Raw genomic sequence first — 17,594 nt, forward strand, 5'->3', positions numbered from 1 at the left:
TACTATGAAATCAATTAGTAAGTCCACGACACATCTGAATCAACTAAAAGACAAATCTCATTTGCGCCTATGTTGACATATTTTATTTTAGCTCTGTGAATTTATTTTTATGCCTCGAACTGTCGGCACCCATGGAGAAACTCCCTCCCAATGTCTTCCTCCTCTAGTTTGCACTCTATTTCTGATCCGGTGAATGCTTCGCTGGCAGTTCCCGCTAATTTGTGCCTTTCCCCGCAGGTTTTAAATTCTCCGGCCGCACACCAAAAGCGGAAGCCAAGGAACCCGTGGAGAGTCCACAAGAGCGAAAATTCCACGTCAGGTTTTTGGTGAATGCCTTCGCTGAATGAATAATGAGGCGGGCGTGCCGTTCCTTGTTTAACTGGGCGTATGGAGGAGGTGAGGTGAGGATGAAGAATGCCCGGCAGATTCTGCAGACTTGTCTGCGAGATCTTACAGGAAAGACTGAGGCAGGTCAGGAAAATCTGGCCTGCAAACACAAATCAGAATAGAGGTATTTCTTTACAAATAATATATTTTGAGTTGTTTTGAATCTAAAAGAAGTAATAAGGATTTTAAGAATTTAATTTATTAGAACTTTAGAACTTCTGAAATTTACATTACATTAGTTCCATTATAATCCTTTTAGTTCCAAGCTTAAAGGAAAATAGTAGAATGTAATTATTTAATAAAAAAAAGGACTTAAATAATTACGCGTAAGTTACATAATAGTTCCATAATAAATTATTACTATTTGTTACAACTTTATTAATAATTCATACTTATATTTAAATAAGTTCATTAGAACATTCGAATTTCTTGAATTTAAGCCTTTGGTTCCAAGCTTAAAATAAATAAATTAATTGATTAATTTAAATTTAAATAACATATAAAATAACATATAAAAGATGTTCTTCAATCATTACGCGTAAATAAAATTACAATTCTTTAATTTATTACTATTATTTAACTTTAGTTATAATTCATACTTTTATATAAATAGTACTGACAACATTTTCAAGCTTCAATAACTCAGTTGAATTACCTTTCGCCCAGCTTAAATTAATTGAAGCATGTCAAACAAGCCCTAGTTAGTGTATTTAGTCAAAAGTAAATACGGAAGTCTACACCAGATATACATATGTACAATGTACATACATATGTGATGTAGTAAGATGCACCGACAACAACAAAGATGAAAAGCAGGCAGACACATTCAACCGCCTGGCAACACATGACAGAACAACAATTGAGAAATAAAAACACAGTCAAACAAAACACACTGTCATAAAATGCGACACCTGTTTAAAGTTGTGGAAGTCCCCTCCCCCACCTCCCATTCAGCTCCCCCCCTTCTCCATCCTGCCCACCTTTTGAGTTCTTTTCGTGTGTTTGCAATGCATTTCATTTACCGCAATTATTTACTTTGGCTAGATGCGGGCTCTTCAAAATGGTAGAAGAACCAAATGTGGAAAGAGGATTTCCTCACAAATTACACTGAAAAAATTAAGCTGCAGTTTTCGTTACTAGAAGTCAGTAAAATTCAAACTAGTTTAACTGGTAATAGAGTAAAATATGTTTTATTAGTCGAAGTCTAAAAGGTTTAAAATGTGTTATTTTTTTCAATTAAATATTTAATTTTATATAAGGTTTTGGAAGAAATCTTTATTTTAGTAATATTGTGCGTTTTTTTGTCTTTGATTACTCAAGCTCGAAGTTTAAAAATAAAAATATTCATCTTTCTGCCTTAAATATTCATCAGCGTTATTGATCAAAATATTTCGTGGTTTTTAGAAGTGTAAGTAGTATATAGAAAACTTAGTTGAAAGATTCTTCATTTTTGGTGCATTGAACCGGCGGCACAGGTGGAAGAAGAGGAAATTGAAGAAGCGGCATTCGACCCAGTTTGATGGAATGGCATTTGAATGCGTTTCCATTTGAGCCCCTCATTCAGTCAGTGGGTCGATCAACGAGTGTTCACCAGGTTGTTGTTTAAACCAATTAAATGTCAATTGGCGACGTCATCTGGCTCTTCAATCAGCCTTTCATTCAACCCCTCCGGACAGCTTTTCCCACCCTCATCCAAACAAGTTTCTGGCGCAATTGAATTCTTTCACATACTGTCTTCTCTCCATTCTTCTCTTTTCCCCCTTTTCATTCTTGTTTAGGCTTTGGCACACTAACAATAAAAGCAACAACTGGCACGAGTTCTCTCGCCATTGCCTTGTTTATAAACAAAGCAAAAAAACCGAAGTGAAATAAAATTAAAAGAAATACGAAATCTTTTTATTTCAACTTGTTTACCTTGAATCGCCTCGAATTGAAGTTCAAGCAATTAATTACACTCAATTTTAGCTACAGTTTTTTTTTTTCGTTTTCTTGCTTTTGCATTTATTGCAATTTGCTTAATACGATTTTTGTAAAAGGCTTCCCAATATAATAATTAAAATATTAATGACTTTATGGTTTCATTTGTTATGGTAAAAAATTGAAAGGGAATATTTACTGGCAATAAATTATTTTAAATTATATGTTAAGATATAAAAATATTTAAAACATGGCAATATCTCATATAGGTGCAGTTCAATTATTATTGTATTTAATATTTCTTGTTTCTTATTTATATCCCATTGTTTTTATGCCTTCATAATAATTTAATTAAAATATAAATAATCATAGGGGTAAAAAATTTGAAAGGGAATTTTCGGCAATGAATGTTTGCAAAATAAAAGTAAGTGTTTTTTAAGAAACCCCATCTGAAAATTATAAACAAAACGCAAGAAAAAAACATGACTAAAGCCGCATAACTGTGCCAAGGCAAAATACCCCAGCCAGCAGCAAAATGTATTTCTTTCTTGGTTTTCCTCTTTTGCTTATTACCCAGTATTGTTTTTGTTTTTGTTGTTTGTTGTTTTTTTGGCAGACTTTGCAAAGTGCAAATATGAAACGAGAACCTCTAAGCCATGTTAAACAAAGGCCAAAATGAACTTAGGGGAAATGGACGCACTTACAAACCCAAAATATCAAGTTACACGGTGCAGCATGATGCAATCGAAAGAGGAAGCAGCTGCCTCTGCAGATTTTCCATCTTTGCCCAAGTGGATCTCAGATTACTAAGGGAAAAACAGAAGATACTTAAGTGCAAGATGAGCCACTTGTGGGGCTATATATCCTGTACGATAAGGATAGAGCAGGTGGTCCGGAAGTAGTTGACATAGCCGGGCACTGTAATTAATTAATCAGTGGCATAACTTCCTCAAACTCCAAAAACCACAGAAGCCAAGGAAAAAGTGAGTGGGCGGGAAGAAACAAAGCCAAATAGAAAATAAACAAAAACAAAAAGTCAACGATGTCTCCGGCTGGCACGAACGTGGCTCAAACCCACAACAAACGCGTTGAGAGAATTGTAAGCGCAAAAACAAGGGGACTACCAAAATCAACAAATAAAAACAATTGCGAATTTTCGCAATGGTGGAAATGTTACAACTGTCCCACACACAAACACACTCTCCAAATAAGTATATGAACAAAAGTCGTTTACTTAATTGCCCGAAAATAAAGAAAGACAATAGCTAGTAAACTTCTTCAAATGGCATTCGAGAATCAATAAAAATGCGTGACGTTTTGGAAAAGGCCAAGAAAATTAATAACCCAGTCGGGGAAATAATTCACTATATCATCTAAGAGTCAAACAATTTCAAAGTCAACCGAAAGTTATTTAACAATTTAAATTTTTGATGACTCCACAAAATAATTTATTGTTTAAAAAATTTTGGCATTTCAGTTTAAAGAGTTTACATAGTTTGGCTTAGGCTCGAAATTTAAAAACGAAAAATTAATCAAAACAAGAAAATAAGCAAACTTCGGCAAGCCGAAGTTCATATACCCTTGCAGCTATCGCCAGAATTAAATATTTTTGAAAACATTAAAATTATGATTTACTTCCGTATATGTTTAAAAACATTGAAGCCATGACGATTTGCAGCTTAATTATTTGATTGTTCTTTTATATATTTTTATTATTTGTATGGGAGCTATATGATATAGTCGTCCGATTTTGATGAAATTTAAACCATAATTCTAAAATATTTAACCATTGCTATATGTCGAAGAACTAAAAAAAAATTTAAAAAACAGCAAAGTTATAATTTTTTTTCAATTATTTTTCCGATTGTTCCTATGGGAGCTATATCCTATAGTCGTCCGATTTTGATGAAATTTTAACCATAATTCTGAAATATTTACCCATTGCTATATGTCGAAGAACTAAACAAAAGATTAAAAAACAGCAAAGTTACAATTTTTTTTCAATTATTTTTCCGATTGTTCCTATGGGAGCTATATGCTATAGTCGTCCGATCCGGCTCGTTCCGACTTATATACTACCTGCAATAGAAAGACACCTTTTGGGAAAGTTTCATGCAGATAGCTTTAAAACTGAGAGACTAGTTTGCATATAAACGGACGGACAGACGGACAGACGGACGGACAGACGGACGAACAGACGAACATGGCTAGATCGACTCTACTAGTGATGCTGATCAAGAATATATATACTTTATAGGGTCGGAAACGTCTCCTTCACTGCGTTGCAAACTTCTGACTGAAATTATAATACCCTCTGCAAGGGTATAAAAAGGCTAAAAAAAATTTAAGATTTTATTTAAAATTAATTTAATTCAAAATTTATTGGCAAAGATTTTTAAAGAATACAAGTAAATAAATAAGAATATTTTTAAGCATAATGAATATGAATTCATTTACATTAAGATATATAAAGTTAATAAATTACATTAAGTTATATAAATAACGGAAATCCCACACCATCTCCTACCAAAATAATTTTTTTCAGAACATCACTAACTAGTTTTAATGACTTAAGAGAGGAAAAATGCTCGAAAGTAAATATAACTTTGAGCAGAGTAGAGATCAGATAAGATGAGATCATTGGGGATCATAAAACAATGTGAAAATGAGATAAAGATAACTAAAATGACTTTGCATCCAAGATTTAAAATATAGAATTCAAGTTCTCCCCTTCACCAGCTAGCATTCCCAATTAGTTCTGGTTTTTGCGGTTTTCCCGATTTAGCTATGTCGAAAAAAAAGAAGAGAAACAGTGCTTTACAAACTTTTGCTAATTAGCAGCCGTTTTAAAAACAGTTAGTTGAGGCCACGCACCTGTTTAAATATATTTGCGTATCCAATTGGAGCAGACGACTGACTTTAACCGTTAGCGGGACATGAATTTGGTTAAAAACAAAATGAAAAAAAAAACTATTTGCACTTGGCGAAAAGCCACAACACAGTTGAAAAGTGGAAACACACACACGCGAGCATAGGTGAGAGGGAGATGAAGAGAACCGGCGGAGCGCAACAGTTAGACTTGTTTTTGTTGTACATGTATTTGGTGCAGAACAGGTAGTTGCACAAATTATTGCCTAAAATCAACTATTTGTCTTGTATTTCATTCGATCTACTTGCACTTTCACTCAGATCGTCATTTTCCGCATATAAAAACACTTTTTGCTATATATTTGTGTGTAAATTGTAATTGTACGCGTGCGTAACGTTGGCAACGTCTTTAATTTATTTTATGGCTGTGATTTCGGGTTATTACTGTGGGAAATACCACCGCGCGCGCTCTATCGAAAATATGTAAATATCAAGTAAATAAAACTGTAAGTTCCGTTGTGTATTTTTCGTTAGTCCAAAGTTTCCCGTATGGTTGATATATCTATAAAATTCGACTGCACGCGCGCAGCAGCATCAGCAAACGAACAACCTGTCTTGTGATTTTTAGTCTTTTTAAAAAACACGCTCCGTCACAACCGCCAGAGTTCACCTCCGATTTGTTTTTGTTTAACTTATAATGCTGTGAGTCCACTGTGACCATTCGACGTAAAATCCACCACTTGCAACACTCTCTCGCGGTATTTTTGAATGGTTGACAAACTACCCTACTAAATGTGCACCTTCGGCCACACCGCCAAATGGTCCACATTCGAATTTAGAAACAGACATTGACGGTAGACGGTGGCAGTTTGAATTGGAGTTTTACTTTTTCACCGTCTTCTCATCGATCTTCTTATTTTGAAAATTTCTATATTTATCGATAATTCGTTAGGGCCACCATATGCAAGAATGGCGCCATTTTTGAATTCTTTTGAAGCTCTGCTGCGATTGGGTGTATGGGATTGAAGAATTGTGGACCATTCCGCAAATGGACAGTGTAATTAGGCTATTATAGGCATTTGCTGGCGAGTCTGATTTAGTGGAAACAGGTTATACATCTGATATTTTTATAGGTATTTTGCTGGTGAGTCTGATTTAGTATATTTCAGCGTAATGTTAGTAAGTTTACACGGTCATACTGGTCGCAAATGACTATTTATGTTATGAACAACTGTTCGGGAGCAAACGGAAATTAATTAATTAAGCGGTGCAATATGACGTCCATAGCAGGAGGCCACGGCGAGCCGAATCCTAACAGCTCCTGGCTGAGTGCCCGCGGGTTCTGGCTGGCCTACCTGCTAGGCCTGCTGTCGGTGCACCTTATCTTCTTATCAGTGCCCTTCGTGAGCATTCCCTGGGCTTGGACGGCCACCAATCTGCTCCACAATGCGGTAAGGTCGAAAACCCAGCTGCATCGACATCAAACCTAATCGCTGTGTGTCTGTGCCCAGGCCCACCTGTACTTCCTGCACGTCATCAAGGGCGCTCCGTGGCTGAGCACCGAGAATGACCCAAGCCGGCGATGGACACACTGGGAACAGATCGACGACGGCGTTCAGATGACCACCACCCGCAAGTTTCTCACCGCCGTTCCCATTGTGCTGTAAGTGCATTCCTAGTTTGGGACACCCATGGATGAATGGGCCTGAATATGGGACCTGTGACCAGGGGGCTGTTTTTTTTATTAGTTTTTACAGGAGTCTCGAGACGAAACACTAGAACCGAAAACTAAATTCTAAAAATTAACAAGACAGGTCGCAATCTTTGGCAAACCGAAGTTTATAAACCCTGGGAGCTATTACAAAAAACCTATATGTATTATACGTATTCAATCAATGAGATGAGATGACGTCGTTGTCCGATTTAATTGTAAATGTAACAGTAATCCTGAAATGGAAAACTATTACTATATCTCGGTACATATTGGCATAAAACATAAAAACAGAGAAGTTAGATTTTTTAAAATTTATTTTTCCGATTGTCCTAGTGGCAGCTACATAATATAGTCGTTCCTTATATACTACTTGCAATAAAAAAAAAACTGAAGAAAGTTTCAACCAGATAGCTTTAAAACTGGAAGACTACTTTGATAAGAAACGAACAGACGGACATGGCTACATCGACTCTCCTAGCGATACTAATCAAGGATGTTTATACCTTCAGTTTCTTTCAAAAACAATAATTCATACTTTGTAAAAATGACATTGAAAAACGTGACCTTAAACGTAGATTAAATATTTGTGTTTATTGAACTTGTAAGATATAAGATACCACAAATTGGATGGAAGTTAAGTAAAGATTTAAAAACGGGCCTTAGGTTAAAAAACAGTGTATCGTTGAAACTGAATTATTTTATAACGAATTTGTTTTTACAGATTCCTACTTACTTGCTTGTATACCCGGAACAACACAGAACACTTCATTGCGAACTTTATATCCCTCGTAGTGGTCACGCTTCCCAAATTGCCGCAGTTTCATGGAGTACGATTGTTCAATATTAACAAGTACTAAGTACTTGTTACATCGATTGGATTAAAAAATGTATATAATTAAAATGTACTCAATTTGTAAATCATGTAAATATCCCTAAATAAAAAAATACAAATAATTGTGTATATTTCTATTGAATCTTGATTTTTGAGGTCAAATGTTTTAGACATTTTTATATACGTTTGAATTTTTAAGAAGATGAACTTATAAGTCTAGTAAACGATGTTAGAGCTAAGCTTTTGTAATTACTTGCACATGAAATTTGTTTTATAGCAAATTTTTTTCTGCACTTGATGGCAAATTCCTAAATGTGTAGTAAAGAAAAACCGAATTTTCAAATCTGGATTAAATTGTCCAGGTTACATTAAGGGTAATATATAATTTAATTTATTTATTTAAGGTTAATTATAAATCCGACCGAATTAGGAGTATTTTTTATAGACAGGTATTTTAAAATGTTTGCTGCGTTAAACCATACATGACCATATGTTGTATGGTTGGTGGTTAAAAGTACAACACATCAAAATATGTTTTGCAAATTTTTAAGTTCTTTCTTTCTTTCTTGTTTAACTTAATTTTAATTGTTTTATAATGTATGCTTTTATGAATGAGCCAAGCATTTGAAGGGGCTAAAATTATTCTGATTGGTCGTATTCAGCAAAACAACATGATCACTGAATTTCTTACGATAGTTCTGCTGAACGCGTATGATCACTGATCATGTTGCAAAAATTCGTCATTAAAAAAAGGAGCGTAAAAACAGTACACTACATTTTCTAGATACGTAATACATATCTGCTATCCTATATCGATGGAGTAAATGTCGATAAGAATAATCAGAAAAATCAGAATGTAAACAACAAATAAAAACAAAACAAGCCAAATTTAATTATTTAATGCGTAATGCGTATTCATAAGCGTTCAGCAGAACAAACTTGATCACTGATTACTGATCCATCAGTGATCTGTGATCATGTTGTTATACTGAATACGCCCATTGCTAAATCGTATCAGCTATTGAAATAATATCAGTAATCTAAGTTGAGAGCGATTTGGTCACACTTGAAACAATTTTTCTTATCTTAATTATCGGAATTGTATATTCGTGGTCAAGCTAAAATAGATTTAATGGGTAAGCAAACTTTTATTTTTAATTTAACATTGGCCACTGACTTATATTAATTTGTAATTTGATCAGTTTTGACACAATGGAATCTCGAAAAGCAGCTTTTCGTAATCCCGAATTAGTAGAAAAGCTGAGTGCAGCAGTTAAAGAGTTTTTCAATTTACATGATCCTATTTTAAGAGTGAATGATTCATACAATATTAACATAATATTGAATAAAAATGGAATCGAGATAGGCATATCTGAAACAAAATTTGATCAAACAATGGAACACAATCTTGAACAGATAGAAAATTTAAAAAAAACAATTGCCACTCAAAATACAGAAATTTTGAATCTTAAAGATGAAATGGCTAAATTAGAATCGGGTGCTAATAAAAACGATAAACAGCTGAGAGAGAAGATTGCCGATCTGGAATACAAAGTTAGAACCGAAACTCCCAGCCCCAAAGTTGTAAGTAGTTTTGACGATCCCCCCGGCAGATCTGGTTGGACTGTAATTCAGTGTCGTAAAACCGGACAGCTTGATTTCATTACGGAGAGCTATTTGTATAATATCGGCTTTGGTGATCCAAGTAATGAGTATTGGATTGGTTGCGAGAAACTGCATAAGATCACGAATAGCCAACGTCATGAACTATATATTGACTTGGAGGACTGCACTGGAAGGCAATTCTTTGCTCGGTACAGTAACTTCTCAATAGGCAGTTTAGAAGAAAAGTACAGACTTAAGTCCCTGGGAAAATACTCTGGAAATGCCGGCGATGCTCTGCGAGACCATGAAAATCAGAACTTTGAATTCTACAACAATTGGAAAGGCGTATACAAATCATTTTCTTGGTGGACGGCTCAAAGTTTTAAATGGTGAGAAAATCTTGCACGAAATTAGTTATGTAACTGCTGTCTATAATATTGTTTCTTTTTAGTAATTTAAATGGAAACTACAACATAACGAAGACCAATTTAATACCAGAAGGATTTTGGTGGGGTGAATTGTATTCTCTAAAATATTGTAAAATGAGCATTAGACCAAACATGGAGTAAATTAACATATATGGTTCAACAGTTGATACACCCAGAGGAAAATCATAACAAATTTAAGTTGATAACAAAGATATTAATCAAGTACATTGAGCCCAATCTGATAATTTTACTTAGCTACTCAGTTGGAGTACACATTTTCCGGAAGCAGAGAACTCCTGTGTTTGACCCATTCCCAAAACTATTTTAAATTAATTAGTGTTTAATTAACACAATTAATTAACAACAATTGTAAATTCACGATCTTTCTCTGAGCGAAATGACCTTCCAGCTCAGCAATAGTTATTAGAGCCCTTACATCCCGCGTCAGTCAACTTGACTGTCAGATATAGCTTTTTAATTTAAGTTTTTATTAACTTATTGTTAGTCTCAATTCAGAGAAGATTCAATAAATAAAATGCATATGTAAACAAAAAAAAAAAACTTAGTTGGAGTACACATTTTCCGGAAGCAGAGAACTTCTGTGTTTTAAATATTCTTAAACTAATTTAAATTATTTAGTGTTTTTTTTTTTTTTTAATATGTCTCGATATTCATTTAGATTTGCAGGTAAATGAAAAGACATGGTATGAGGATGCAAAGTAAAATACATTTTTAATCACATCACGCAAATACTGTCAACCGATTTTTCCACCGCACATTGGCAAACCCGAACAACAATTGTAAATTCACGATATTTCTCCAAACGAAACACTTTTTCGAATCGGTCTTTCAATAATCACTCCGTGACTCTCTTTCGAGTTGGCGCTCACAGCAAAACTGTTTTTAACATAATAAGTCTAGTATATTATATTATGTTATAAAATAAGATGTTTAGCATATTATATCTGAATGTGAGCTCTTTTGATAAATCGATGAGTTTTTTTTATGTTTGCTTGGTTGATACGTTGCGAAAGATGTTGCCTGGTTTCCTGAGGCTGGTAGGAAAAGTGTTTTTTTTCCCGAGCTGCGTTCATTGTTTTGTATATTTGTGAACAAAGTTCCCCACTCTGCTAGTGATGTTGGAAACGCCATCCGTAGTTTGAAAGGCCGTAATCAATTTTGCTATAAATAAATAAATTTAAAAAAAATTAAAAATTAAAATTTATTTGGAAATAGTAATAATTTGATAGTTCAGATTTACGATTTTAACTTAATTCAAATCGGCAAACGATATCATACAGCCATGCCATAGGAACGATCGAATATTTGAGCTGAAAATCTTCATAGCTTCAATGTTTTTAAACTTATACGCATATAAAATGTAATTTATATGTTTTCAAGAATATTAAATTTTTGCAATAGCGGCAACAAGGGTATGTAAACTTCCATTCTCGTTTAAAATAATACATATGAACGGCTTGCTTCCTTTTTTGTTAGCGTACATATTGTCCGGCAGTCAAGTTTAAGAAAGAAACATTGCTATTCACTCATTACAACGAGCATTGTGCTTTACAAGCATTGGATATAAACTATCAAAACAATGTGACAAGTGAAATCGTCGGGGCACTCGTGTAACTGCTTCTGTGTCAGTCGCGCCCCCCTAGAGATTATATATTCAACTTAAATAGCGATTACACGGCTGCTCTATCTTCCTCCTCCGATAATGCGGACTGTTTACTATTGTGGGCGGGTGGAATTGCTCTGGATGGGCCGAGCAATCGACTTCTGACAAGCGATTGCCCGGTTTGACTTTGAGGGAGAAGCTCGCGACCCGAACGACTTTGGCTAGCCATAATCAGTTGTGAACTAGACGTAAACAGAGGTGTGCCGGATCGGCGCCTACAGATACCCTAGTAGTTGCTGTCAACTGTTTTTAGGGGAAGGAACGAAACCAAGACACGCCGAGATGTCGATTGCCCTGGAGGAGGAGATCTTTGGCCTGGCCGTGAATCCGTTCACCAAATTACCGGAAATGGTGCGCCGGTTCACGCTGAAGAACTCCAAGGGCATGTCCGTTTCGGTCATCCAGCTGGGGGCAATCATCCAGAGCGTCTGTCTGCCGGATGCCTACAAGAAGGTGGACGATGTGTGCCTGGGCTTCGACGACATCGCCAGTTATGTGGCCAACAAGGTGCTTTTTAATTCTAAATTCTAAAAGCCTTGCAAACAATGTTATATTGATACGTAATTTATGTTTAATTTAACAAGGACGCCTACATCGGTGGAACCCTTGGACGAGTGGCCAACCGGGTGGCCAACGGGGAGTACACGGTGAACGACACAAAAATCCCGGTGACCAAGAACATTCAGGTAAATACTTTGTGTTGGGTTTCTGTTGATCTCAAGTGTTCTCTGTGATTCATGAAACGTCTTAACCCAGATATCTTACTCTTCTGAAAAATAATTTTAGTTTTTTGGTCTATTAAGCTTCAATTGAATTAAGAAAAACATCCTTAAACTCAAAAACAAACAAATGTATTCAATTATTGTCTTTTTAAGACGTCCTTTATGTAGGACACAGGGTACATAGGGTATGGTAAAAAAAATGTACACTTTAGTGTGCAGTCCTACATTACATTTTTGCCTAATGGTTTTGTTTGCCGATCTTGAACTATGACAAGATGATCAAGACAATCATATCGTAAATCCGGTACCTCTTGAGTTCCCGGACGGCTTGTCTGCAAGTTTACACCTTTTTTGTTTTGATGCAGAAGTTTTGTGGCTATGACTACTGCTTGCCGATCTAAATGCCAACTGTTTTGAAGGGCCATGTCAATACAATGTACCAAAAGTGGGCAGTACCATTTCTCTCCTCTGACTGACGATCTGTAGAGGCTTTTATTTTGGTCCGATCTATCGACGCCTCCCATATTTGCATTATACAGGTTAATAAGGTGTGGTTGTTCAACTTGCACAATCTCCTTTTCTTTTCGAGAATAAACATTGTAGATGTGTTATTTACTACTGTCCTATATAAAGGACACCTAGTTACACCCGCTTGAATTATCCACAATTTACAAAATAATTACAAATTTTTATTTAAAAAAAAGACACATTTAACTTTAATTTAAAAACAATCCCGATTTTATTTGCATAGAATTTTCTTACTTTTCGAAGCGTGCCTCGTAATTTTGAATTTTTAGAATTTCACAATATTAAAGACGTGGAAGCATACTATTTGAATGCAACAATAGAAATGAATGCTTCATGACATAATTGAGCACTATTTACTGAACGCAAAAATAACTTTTGTTAACTGCTTTGGCAGTTATGTCCTACTTACAGGACATTAGTTGCATCTGCATAATCATAACTAATATAGAACTTCTCAACTTGCAGGACAATTTCCAGTTGCATGGCGGATTCGTTGGGTTCGACAGTGTCATCTGGGAGGTGGTTCAGAAGTCGTCCGACGGGGTGGTCTTTCGGCACGTATCGCCACATGGTCACGAGGGCTATCCGGGCAACCTAACGGCCCTCATCACATACCAGCTGGACAATGAAAACCGGCTGTGGGTGAGGTACGAGGCCACCACGGATCGGCCGACGATGGTCAATCTGTCGAGTCACGCGTACTTCAACCTGGCGGGTCATGGATCCGGAGCCAAGGGTCTGGCCGAGCACACGGTGGAGATTGCCGCCGATCAGATTGTGGACACGGACGAGCTGCAGATTCCCACCGGCAAGTTGATCGACGTGAATGACACTGTCTTCGATCTGAGGCTGCCGGTTCTGCTGCGCGACCGCCTGATGCAGTTCGAGGGCCGTGCGATCAAGGGCTACGACAACTGCTTCGTGGTCAACGGGGGCCAGCTGCAGAAGAGCATCGCCAAGGTGGCCAAGCTGGTGCATCCGCCCAGCTGCCGCGTGCTGGAGGTCTGGACCAACCAGCCCGGCATGCAGTTCTACACCGCCAACAACTTGACCTCCGTAGTTGGCAAACAGTGCACTCGGTATGTGAAGCACGGCTCCTTCTGTGTGGAGACGGAGAAGTTCCCCGATGCCATGAACCATCCGGAGTTCCCGTCGGTCAGTCTCGAGCCGGACGAGAAGTACCGCCACGATGTTATGTATTGGTTTAAGGTCGAGGAGTCCTGGAAATGCTGCTGCAACAACGATTAATCTCCAGTGAATAAAGCTTAACTATGCCCATGGTTTTCAACCCCAAAGGTTATTGGCTTTGTGTTTTAAGGGATTTGTTTTACAAATTGGTAGATGTTTATAGTTATTCTATATCACACAATTTTCTGCGAAACCTTATTTATGTAGTTAGACAATGTAATAGTAGTGACACTGACACTCATCTTTAAATGATCGTTTTTGTTTTTTCTTGCGGTTGCCTAATTATTGCCTAAGATTATACTGTACATAAGTAGTTGAAAACCAAAGAAATCCAGACCATTTTGCTAATTGTTTTTTTTTTTAATTAAACATTTTCCGAAATGATGAATAATTTCGGTAGGTCCCAATAGAGATATTAGCAAGTTGAAAAACAAGAGAGAACGCTATAGTCGAGTTTCCCGACGAATAGATACCCGTTTCTCAGCCAACAAACTTCAAACTAAGTATTTCCCCTACGCAGTTTAGGTGGCGCCATCTGCCGTACTGCATAGCCTATACTAGAAGCAAAGAGAGTGCAGCACCCCACCCTCCACTTACCGATTACCGTTATGTTTAGCAGAGCCGCGGCAGAGCCGCAACAGAGCGGCGCCAAAGGACTTCATAACCCAATGACAATGACTAAAAGTAAATTTTCATGAGTTTTCAAATTAATAACGTAAAAATTTGTTGAGAACTAAAATAATTTCATGATTTGAAAAAGTTGTGTATTGATAGATATTGCCAAATGAGTAAATATATATATATATATATAATATATATTTTGAAAAAAAGTTGCGCTGCATAAGTATTTCTGGAATCTAGATCTGGATGCTTAGTCCCAGCTCCCCAGCTCTTGCAGTTACCAACTTCTCGACGTTCATACGTATATACAGACATGACTAAATAAAATATGATTTATAGGGTCTAAAAACGCATACAATGTATCCTTTTATGGGAAACGGGTTAACAAATGAACATAAAAGTCTAATTGATATTTATAACGCTGAGATTAATGGGACCGTTTAGAAAACATTTTGAACAAGAAAGAAAGCAAATTTCGGCAAGCCGAAGTTCATATACCCTTGCAGCTATTGCAAGAATTTAACATTTTTGAAAACATTAAAATTATGATTTACTGCGTATATGTTTAAAAACATTGAAGCTATGATGATTAGCAGCTCAATTATTTGATAGTTATTTTATATATTTTTATTATTTCTATGGGAGCTATATGATATAGACGTCCGAATTTGATAAAATCTAAACCATAATTCTGAAATATTTAACCATTGCTATATGTCGAAGAACTAAACAAAAAATTAAAAAACAGCAAAGTTATAATTTTTTTCATTTTCCTATGGGAGCTATATGCTATAGTCGCCCGATCCGGCTCGTTCCGACTTATATACTACCTGCAATAGAAAGACAACTTTTGGGAAAGTTTCATGCAGATAGCTTTAAAACTGAGAGACCAGTTTGCATATAAACGGACGGACGGACTACTACTTTATATATATACTTTATAGGGTCGGAGATGTCTCCTTCACTGCGTTGCAAACTTCTGACTGAAATTATAATACCCTCTGCAAGGGTATAAAAATATATTGGGTATTTTCATATGTATATAATCAAACCTAGTTCTAATTGGTTTCAAGGGTGGGAGCAAAGAAGGTGAGCAAAGTTATCGGCACCCATCTTAGTAGGCTTGGATCTGTGAATCAGTAGACAGAGAGTGTGCTTTTGGAAACTCTTTGAAATCCTTCGCCAGAGTAAAACAGTCTAAATTTCAGTTGTTTCCCTCTAGGCATTTGGCAAAATGGTGCGCGTGATCGAGGACATGTTCGGCATCGCCGTCAACCCGATGACCCAGAAGACGGACCGGGTACGGCGCTTCACGCTGAGCACGGAGCGCGGCATGTCGGTGTCGATCCTGACCCTGGGCGCCATCATCCAGGCGCTGAAGGTGCCCGACTTCAACGGCAAACTGGAGGACGTGTGCCTCGGTTACGACGACGTGGCGGGCTACTACCGCAACCAGCCCTACTACTTCGGGGCCACCACCGGCCGGGTGGTCAACCGGACTGCCCGCGGACGCTTCCAACTCTGCGGCAAGGAGGTGAGTGTGAGCCGCAATGTGCGGGATCGGCACCATCTGCACGGCGGATTCGTGGGCTTCGACAGCGTCATCTGGGACGTGGTGGGGGTGCACAAGGACGGGATCACACTGCAGCACATCTCGCCGGACGGACACGAGGGTTATCCGGGCGAGCTGACCACCAACATCAACTTCTCGCTGAACGAGACGGGCTGCTTCGGGATGCGGATCGAGGCGCGGACAAAGGCCACCACGGCGGTGAACATTTCGAACCACAGCTACTTCAACCTGGCCGGCCACGGAGCCGGCAAGGAGGCGCTCTACCAGCACATGGTGATGGTCAAGGCCCAGAAGATCGTGGACGTCGACCAGGAGCTCCTGCCCACCGGCAAGCTGATGCGCGTGCGCACCACGCCGTACGACTTCTCCAGCCTGGTCAGTCTGGGCAAGCGGCTCAATCAGGTGAGCTCCTGTCCGCTGGGCGGTTTCGACAACAACTTCTGCGTGGATGTCGCGCCCAATCGGGTGCAGTTGGTCGCCAGGGTGGTGCATCCGTGCAGCGGCCGCTTCATGGAGGTGCACACCAACCAGCCGGGCCTGCAGTTCACCACCGCCAACAATCTGCCGGACGAGGACCGCGGGGACATCCCGAACGTGGGCAAGGAAGGGGCCCACTACGTCCGCCAGGGAGCCTTCACCATGCAGACGCAGAAGTATCCGGACGCCATGAACCACTGCGACTTCCCCACGATCGTGCTGAATCCCGGCCAGCTGTATGACCACCAGGTGGTCTATCGCTTTGGCGCCTGCCCCAAACGCGTTTGAATGGAGCAGAACGTGGAAAAAGGAGCTCCGCAGGAATCCATTCGCTTTACATTTTGCCACTTTAAATTCAATTCGAAGTGTGAGTGTCCTTATTGACAACCCTAAATACAATTTTAGTTATATTTATCAGTTGTTGTAATTTAAAAACAAGTACTATACAGTCGAATTCTACGACTATTAGATACACGTTACTCAGTTAAGGGGTTATTTGTTTTTTTATATTTTATTTTGTTATTTATTTAAGAACACATAAGAAAATTTCAAGTTTTAAAAGCGTTATACTTAAAATGGTGTTTTCAAAGTTGGGTACCAACATTACTAGAAAACGGCTAAACCGATTAGTCTCAAATTTTAGCAAGAACTTCTTGGATATATTTTTTAGTGATTAATCAAAGATTAAAGATTTTTATATAAGCAATTTAAGACCGACATTTTGCTTAAAAATCAATTTTTATTTTGAGAAATCGCCATTTTGTCAAAATAGGAACTCCCGGAGACAAACTTCTTTCCAAACCAACATTTTTTCCAATACTTTGTATTAAAACACAGTTAAAATATAACATAATATACTATGTTTAAGCTTCCAAAGAAACGATAGAATAAGTGAGGTGAACATAATTCGAAACTTAGATGTTTTAAAGAAAATTTAATTTTTGCAATAGCTGCAAATGTGTATAAACTTCGGATTGCGAAGGTTTGCTTCCTTTCTTGTTAAGTCTATTCTGTGGTAGAATAGGTAGTTAATAAGTATATGCTTTTTTT

At 37.6% G+C, this 17,594-nt stretch overlaps 5 protein-coding genes across 9 annotated transcripts in view; 4 read left to right on the plus strand and 1 right to left on the minus strand.

Moving 5' to 3' along the window:
• LOC108143203 (rab11 family-interacting protein 4B) overlaps nt 1-5,861 on the minus strand; it is a 47,215-nt gene extending 41,354 nt beyond the window's left edge. For 4 of the 5 annotated variants that reach the window (XM_017267466.2, XM_017267465.2, XM_017267464.2 and 1 more), the window contains exon 1: nt 5,179-5,856. The gene's annotated coding sequence lies outside the window, so the exon portion shown is untranslated. Of the gene's footprint in view, nt 1-5,178 lie in introns of all 5 variants that reach the window. The other variant, XM_017267471.2, reaches the window with a different exon arrangement.
• A 496-nt stretch (nt 5,862-6,357) lies between these two features.
• LOC108143156 (ORM1-like protein) lies at nt 6,358-7,847 on the plus strand. Its single transcript, XM_017267403.2, has 3 exons — nt 6,358-6,623; nt 6,684-6,835; nt 7,608-7,847. The coding sequence occupies exons 1-3, from the start codon at nt 6,447-6,449 to the stop codon at nt 7,741-7,743; spliced, it is 465 nt and encodes a 154-aa protein (XP_017122892.1). The 5' UTR covers nt 6,358-6,446; the 3' UTR covers nt 7,744-7,847.
• Nucleotides 7,848-8,768: 921 nt separating this feature from the next.
• On the plus strand, nt 8,769-10,216 carry LOC108143160 (ryncolin-1-like). The gene is made up of 3 exons (XM_017267407.2): nt 8,769-8,854; nt 8,921-9,712; nt 9,775-10,216. Exons 2-3 carry the CDS (start codon nt 8,931-8,933, stop codon nt 9,890-9,892), a joined length of 900 nt encoding a protein of 299 aa, XP_017122896.1. The 5' UTR covers nt 8,769-8,854; nt 8,921-8,930; the 3' UTR covers nt 9,893-10,216.
• Nucleotides 10,217-11,603: 1,387 nt separating this feature from the next.
• Nucleotides 11,604-13,980, plus strand: LOC108143266 (galactose mutarotase). Its single transcript, XM_017267580.2, has 3 exons — nt 11,604-11,942; nt 12,020-12,121; nt 13,151-13,980. The coding sequence occupies exons 1-3, from the start codon at nt 11,718-11,720 to the stop codon at nt 13,931-13,933; spliced, it is 1,110 nt and encodes a 369-aa protein (XP_017123069.1). The 5' UTR covers nt 11,604-11,717; the 3' UTR covers nt 13,934-13,980.
• Nucleotides 13,981-15,622: 1,642 nt separating this feature from the next.
• Nucleotides 15,623-16,954, plus strand: LOC108143151 (galactose mutarotase). The gene has a single exon (XM_017267399.2). It carries the CDS (start codon nt 15,729-15,731, stop codon nt 16,830-16,832), a length of 1,104 nt encoding a protein of 367 aa, XP_017122888.1. The 5' UTR covers nt 15,623-15,728; the 3' UTR covers nt 16,833-16,954.
• The last annotated feature ends 640 nt before the right edge of the window (nt 16,955-17,594 follow it).

The sequence above is a fragment of the Drosophila elegans genome, unplaced genomic scaffold (genome assembly GCF_018152505.1).
Source record: "Drosophila elegans isolate 14027-0461.03 unplaced genomic scaffold, ASM1815250v1 contig_208, whole genome shotgun sequence".
NCBI lineage: Eukaryota > Metazoa > Arthropoda > Insecta > Diptera > Drosophilidae > Drosophila > Drosophila elegans.